General features: G+C 45.1%; 1 protein-coding gene across 1 annotated transcript; it reads right to left on the minus strand.

Annotated features, from left to right (window-relative positions):
• Nucleotides 1-1,118: 1,118 nt before the first annotated feature.
• On the minus strand, nt 1,119-3,776 carry LOC124704470 (reticulon-like protein B8). Its single transcript, XM_047236726.1, has 6 exons — nt 3,759-3,776; nt 2,459-2,716; nt 2,201-2,381; nt 1,980-2,118; nt 1,754-1,823; nt 1,119-1,623 (listed from the first exon to the last, which is right to left on the minus strand). Exons 2-6 carry the CDS (start codon nt 2,694-2,696, stop codon nt 1,463-1,465), a joined length of 789 nt encoding a protein of 262 aa, XP_047092682.1. The 5' UTR covers nt 2,697-2,716; nt 3,759-3,776; the 3' UTR covers nt 1,119-1,462.
• Between the last annotated feature and the right edge of the window lie 3,339 nt (nt 3,777-7,115).

The following is a 7,115-nucleotide window of genomic DNA, read 5'->3' on the forward strand; positions in this document are numbered from 1 at the left end:
TTGAGAGGCGGCAGGGGATCGAAAGAAAAAGGCATGTGACCAAATATGAGGTGCCAAAAATAATCCAAGAAAAGAAAGTTTTATAGTACATAGAGGATGACATGCGGGTCCTATTTAGCAGCAGCGGTATCACCGTTTGAGAGGCGGCAGGGGATCGAAAGAAAAAGGCAAGTGACCAAATATGAGGTGCCAAAAATAACTCCAAGAAAAGAAAGTTGATTGCTCATAGAGAATGACATGCGGGTCCCATTTAGCTGCAGCGGTCTCAACGTTTCCAAGGCGGCACGGGATCAAAAGAAAAAGGAAGTAGCCAGAAATCAGGGGGTAAAAAAATCCAAGAAAAGAAAGAATTTTGGTTCATAGAGGATGACATGCGGGACCCATGATCCTGCATCGTAAACGGCTCGATCGGAGAGCGTTGAACGAGATGGCGCGATCGAGAAAAAAAATGCTAGAGAGGCTGTCATCTGGGCCCTACATCCCTGGGCGGTGCGGATTTGCGTTGACTCGGCCGGCGAACCCGAGAATTCGTGATGCACCACGTCCCGGGCCACCATACACGACGTTTTGTCCGCTTTCGTCGGGCTAGGTGGCCTCAAAAACGAAAAAAAAAAGGTTTTGACATGCACCACGGAGAGACCAAAAATCGTCGGCCATGGTGCACCAGCAACCACGGCGCGACTTCAACTTCGTTGGCCATGGCAACTTTTCTTGTAGTATATAAAGAAAGAGCTTTATGGGAGACAACCCAATATGTTTATATTTCTGTTATTTACTGAGATTCTTGATTGTCACTTAATCTGCACCCTTTGACCAGAATTGTTTGCAGAGTGGAAACATTGAGCATGCAGCACGTGTGTACGTCTTCATCGCACTCAGAAAAAAAAAGACAAACAAAAAGAGACATCAGAGATGCAGAATCCTTTTCAATAAAGCACCCGGGGAGCAAAAGAAATGCGTGTATTTCATACTTAATTCGCATCACTTGGCCAGAATTTGGGGAGAAAGTGAGAAATTTGAGCATGAACTGCATGAGATTGCAGCCTTCACCAAAATGGCAAAAACAAAGATACAAATTAAAAGGCAATTTCATTGATGACAGTGAGCAATTCTGGTCCTTGATGGCCACAAACACAATTCCATTCCCTTGCCAATATAGTTTGCAACTGTAACTCGCATATTCATCTGAACATTTTCTACGAGACATAGCAATACGAATTTCAGCTCAACCTCCAATTTCTGCATACAACTTGCTGATGTGTTCACAGCATCCCACTAATGAATGGGTGAACAAAAGGAATGCAGTGCAGTTGAATTTAAACTGGTGTGCGATAAACCGACGTTCTGTTCAGGAAAGCACACAAGCTCACAAATGACAGTTGACACTACAGGTCTGCAGCACACAGTTAAGCAGAATGATAGCAGGGGTTTTCACTCTTATGATCCAGAGCGCCCGTCCAATCTACTCGGTCTTCTTGTTCCCCTTCGGTATCCTGCTCAGGACGCCGCTGTCGAGCTTCTGGTACTGATCTCGGAGCAGGCCAAGAATGCTGTAGAGGAACTCGTCGACTTGGTCCTCGTACTTCTCGTACAGCACCGGAAGTGTGTGAGCACAGACAAACCCTGTTACAGGCAATCAGGTATTATTTTCATTAAAGCATACAGCAGAAATACACGCATTCGCAAAATATGAATAATATGTTGTTTCCCAGTGGCAAAAAATTGAGAGAAATAAGAGGTTGCGGCCTCTTACCAATGTAAATGACAGTTAGGAAATTGAACCAGCTCCCAGCTACAGAAGCAGCCCACAACCCGACAATTGCCTGAAATGAAACATCTCGTGACATAAAAAAATCCGTCTGTTGAAGATCAACATACAGAATATCTATGTGTGCAGGATTAACTTTCTTTATACTTTCCTATTTAATATAATGATCACCATGATGAATACAGAAAAGAACCCAGAAAGCTCCACGTACCACTACGAAATGCTTCAAGTTTCTTTCACAAGACACATCTTGAAGGAAACCCAGGAACTTATTTACTTGGGCACCAATCCCAACAGCAATGTTCACAAACAGCTCATCGGGTATCTCAACTCGGGGCACTTTAGAAGATCTGAAAGCAGCAAAGAACTCTCTATTATGATGTAATGTACGAGAGAAAAACACACAGTTCAGATGCTCTATAAATTGCATACCCGTTTAGCTTGCTTGAGAAGTTGGACCAAACAAACTGAACAACCATTCCAAGGACAAGGACAAATGAAATGATTGTCAAGAAGTGGTAATCAAGCCACTCGAAGAAAACCCAGATAGCTGTTGCGAGACCCAAAACACTGGAAGATATCTTCTTGTTTCTCCACAGTAACACATCAGCAGCTACAGTCACAAACAAAAAGCATCAGATAAGCCCACATGAACAAAACTAAAACAGAGAAGTGAGAAAATCCACATACACTTTCCACCACCCAAAACCCCATGGAGGGACCTCTGGCGACCAAACATCTTGTTCACTTTGTCGGAGACTGAAGCTTGATCGAAATGGCCAGACTTCTGCTTAGGGAGCTTGTCAGAGATGGTATCCATGATGTTGTTCATGATATTATCAGACTTCTGCTTGGGGAGCTTGTCAGTGATGGTCTCCATGATGTTGTGCATGATCTTTTCGGTCGCGCTCCCAGAATGCTCTGACATCTTCACGTATCTGGAGCTTACTGCAGAATAGGAACAATAAGATCCAGTCATATACTAAAAAATAAGACAGACCCAGCTTGGTACCAGCGAAACATATTTGTGCCTGACAAAAATTTGGTCCAATGTGATGTGATTGCTTTGACCGAATCCATTGAATGTTTGGAACTATAAATTTAACAGTTAGACCTAACAGTACAATTCAATAGGACACCCATTATGAGTAATAACTTCAGCCTCAAATCTCTCTAATGGAAGTTCAGAACAATCAACAGCCATTATGGAACAGTCTTCCTCATATCTGACGAAAGCCTCATTAATAAAAATTTGGTACACCAGAATACCCCATCCATCCAGGCCAGGCATATATATATTTTGACAAACATTTTTTTTTATCAAGCATAGTCTGAACATAGTATTTTCAATCATGTTAACCAAGTGGAAAAGATGGGCATTTCGGTACCACCACCAAAATCACTGACAGGATACACCCTACTGTCCTAGTACCCAAACATTTATCCGCCACCTTCAATCGAATCAAACCACAACAAGGCCAACCAAAAATTGGCATTTCGGTGTCCACTACCAAAACCACTTATGCAATGGATCCACTATCAAAACCACTTGCAGGAACCCCCCACTGGCCTACACAAACATTAGCCGTCACCTTCCATCGAATCTAACAACAACAAGGCCAATCAATCCCATACTTCATCAATCAAACATGAACCCTTCGATTTATTGCAAGAGAGACGGAGGTAACGAGGGCTCAATCAGCGGAAAAAATCATCCATCTCTTGCGTCCAACGGAAGATGCATATTCAGAACCCCTCTGTTAATCCGGTCAGAAAAAAAAAGAGAAAAGAAAAAACTACCCAAGCAAACCGCCTACCTCGAAAGTTTCTAGTCGTAAACAAGAAACCACCTTTCCGATGGGTAAAGCCACTCCATCGCTTTCAAGAAAAAATAACTATAAAAAGAAAAGACACTACAGATTCCACATCGCCGCCGCAAAACGGAAGCTGAAACACATCGAACTCCATAGCATCTGAGGAGAGATCTTACCGGAGGGGAGAGCGGCGAGCGGGCTATCCTCCCGGAGACGAGACGAACGCGCGGAGCAGGCAGCCAGCGAGTGGGGGCTTTCGGGGGAGGAGAAGAGAATCGCAGTCGCCGCCGCCGCAGCCGCAATTATTTTAGGGGGAGACGGCAGTGAATGTCCCGTGGGCCCCGCGTGGGGTACCCGTCGCTACGTGCACCGGATTGCTGAGCGCGCGAGGCTGGCTGACAGGTGGGGTCAGTGGGTCGCGGGCCCGCACGTAAGGGAATGTCGCCGTCAGTGTCGTTGTTTCGGTGTGGCAAACAAGTGCATTGGTATGGAGCACGAGGGGGAACGTGGTCTCCGCACGGATTACTTTTGGAGTTTATTGGTTTCATTGGCTTAGCTGCGTCAGCAAATCAGCCCTGATTGCTCAGCCGTGGGTCAGCATTGATTCTCTGCTAAACATAAACAAACGTTTCGCTGGTTTGAAATTTGGCATTTGGTTGGATTGCAAATTGTGAAGCATAGACCTATCCTGGCAGTGAGACACTAACATGCGACGCGAACAAGGACGACAAGGCCGCACCAGGCCGACCCACAAGGAAGGGCGCTCCAAGATGGCATGGCTTGACAACTCGCTTCCTTCATTGTCAAGCCATGGCACTCGCAATGTTGTCACTTGTGAGTGGTATTTAGGTAAGACACGTTCCTTTAATAAGCATTGGCTCGTAACTTGAAGAAACGTATGGCTAATAGTTGCCTCGTATGGATGGGCTTTTAGGGAGAAAGGATGGAATACAACCAGATCCATTAGTTTCCTACGAATACGTATGTGTGTTCCAGCGATCTAGCTGTTCACGTTAGGCAGTATCTTAAAATTGGTATTCAGAGCACTTCCCATACACCGATTTGGAGATCCCCACACACCACCTCGTTTGGCTTCTCGTAGTTGCTGGAGGCGGTGCATTTATTTTCGTCGGAGTCGGATGCCCTTTACGAGCGCCTCAAATCTATGACCAAAGGAGGAGGAGTAGGCTCGATCCGTCGTGTACAAGAAGGAGATGCTGCATGCCGTCAAGCACTATGTTGATGACGCCTCACACGACATCAAGGAGAAATGCCCTACAGCCGAGGGACCAGGGCAACCTTACATCGGTGGGCATCGATCTACAAGCGGCCAAGTAATTTCTGATATGCAAACTCTTTTTCGTTGAGGCCTCGTTGAGCGTTGACATCCTCCACGTGACTTCACGTTGCAGCGAATGCGAGATCAAGTGTTTATTGTTTATGCTTTCCCTAGGCCTCTCATTCCGAAGAATGCTGCATGTGGATCACGATGATGTTAACAAAATGCTTCATTGTTTCCATGGATCCTAGTCCATCGAAAACTATCACTAGCAGATAATGAAACGTATCATAGATTGGGTAGTTGACCATGAGGAGCTAGCTATCTGGTTGAAAATACTATGTGCACAAGGACCCAAGACATAGATTATAATCGTAGTATATGTAGCTGGCCGATCAAAAGAGTTGGCTCATATATGATGAAGTAACTGAATGGGTATATATAGGTGGAACGAAGTATCAACCCTTTTATACGATATAAACAAAATTTGTCTAGTAGTTCAGAAGCACGTGCCAAAATTCCATAGCATGATGTGTCTACTCATCCCTCATGACATCATCCATGGTTGTACTTAAGAAATCCGACACCCATTTTGAAAATTAAATGTAGCCCTTGCACAAACAAAAATACTAAGTTATCAAGCATCACTTTTTCGGATTAACTATACTGGATTTTCATCAAGAATAACTCACTAAGAATAATTTTTTGATTTTGTTGATACAATTTTTCTATTCTCCTTCCATTATATCTTGCCCAATTTTTAGTGCAGCGCAGTTAGGAATCGAGGTTCTAAAAAAATATCTACTTAGTAAGTGGTTGTTCAAAATTTTGAGTGAAGAGAGAGTGTGACAATGCATAATAAATAAATACCTTAAAGTTTCAGGTTTATGCAAAACCTATTATTAACTCTTCCTTTTTGAAAGGCCCGATGAGGGTCAAGGAGGAGTATATTAGTAGGTGCTCTTTTCGTTATAGGCAATGACTTGAACATTCTGTTTTGAAGGATACTTGTCTCAACAATATCCTTTCTACAACGACAAAATATTTTGAGTACAATGTCCCGTGGGTCTCGTGTGGGGTACCCGTCGCTACATGCACCGGGTTGCTACGCGCGTGGCAGTGGCTGACGGGTGGGGTACCTTTGTGTTGTGCACGTCGCGGGCCCACGTGTAAGGGAATGTCGCTGTCGGCGTGGTTGTTTTAGTGTAGCAAACAAGTGACTCGGTATGGAGCACGAGGGGGAATGTGGTCCACGCACAGGTATTTTTGGAGTTTATTGATTGGCTTAGCTGCGTCAGGAAATCGATCCTGATTGTTCAGCTGTGGGTCGCATTGATTCTCTGGGCTGGTTTGAAATTTAGGATTTCATTGGATTGCAAATTGTGAAGCATAGTTGACATGTGTCAGCGACCTGTCCCACATGGCAGTGAGACACCAACAAGCGCACGCGAACCATGACGACAAGGCCGCACCGGGCCGGCCCATGAGGAAGGGCTGGGCTCCAAAATGGCTAGAGAATGGAGATTGGGTCCAGGAAAACACATACTAGAGAGAAAACTATGGGTGGCATGGCTTTCTCCATTGTCAAGCCATGTCGCTCACGGTCACTTTGTGAGTGCTATTTAGGTAAGGCACTCTCCTTCTATGAGCATTGGCTTGTGATTGAAGAAAAATATGGACGACGGTTGCCGTGTATGGACTGGTCGTGGGGGAGGAAGGGTGGAACACAATCCGATCCGTTGTTTCCGATGAATCTGTGTGTGTGTTCTGGGTGATCTATTTGTTCGGGTTAAGCAATGCCTTACAAGTGGTATTCGGAGCGGTTTCGATCCACCGATTTGGAGGTCCTCTCACACCCACACACCACCCGATTTGCTTCTCGCCGTCGGTCCGAGGTGATGGAAAATTTGTCGATGTACTCGAAGGATCTTTACCAGTCCCTAAAAAGCTAATAAATCAAAACAAGAGAAAAGCAGAAGCGAAAGCTCGAGTCGAAGAGTGTAGGTCGCTCGGTAACTTGAGTCGATCAGTCCCATTCATTCTTGCCCGAAACAAGTGGGCTATTCATTCCGGTGCCACCTTTGTTCAATCAAGGAGGAGTACTAGGCTCGATCTGTCGAGAACAAGAAGGAGATGCTAGACTTCGCCAAGCTCTATGTCGATGAAACCACGTGTTACATCAAGGAGACGGGCTTTACTGCCGAGGGTGAGCATGCATCGGTGGGCACCAATCTACCAGCGGCCAAGTAGTATC

Source organism: Lolium rigidum, chromosome 3 (assembly GCF_022539505.1).
Source record: "Lolium rigidum isolate FL_2022 chromosome 3, APGP_CSIRO_Lrig_0.1, whole genome shotgun sequence".
In the NCBI taxonomy this organism is placed as follows: domain Eukaryota; kingdom Viridiplantae; phylum Streptophyta; class Magnoliopsida; order Poales; family Poaceae; genus Lolium; species Lolium rigidum.

What these genes read in the sequence shown, in the direction of transcription:
- LOC124704470 (XM_047236726.1), bottom strand. Translation starts at nt 2,696, where the DNA reads ATGTCAGAGCATTCTGGGAGCGCGACCGAAAAGATCATGCACAACATC. An exon ending in TTCTCAAGCAAGCTAAACGG is followed by an intron (nt 2,119 to 2,200) that starts GTATGCAATTTA and finishes TGCTGCTTTCAG; the next exon opens with ATCTTCTAAAGTGCCCCGAG. An exon ending in CCTAACTGTCATTTACATTG is followed by an intron (nt 1,624 to 1,753) that starts GTAAGAGGCCGC and finishes TGCCTGTAACAG; the next exon opens with GGTTTGTCTGTGCTCACACA.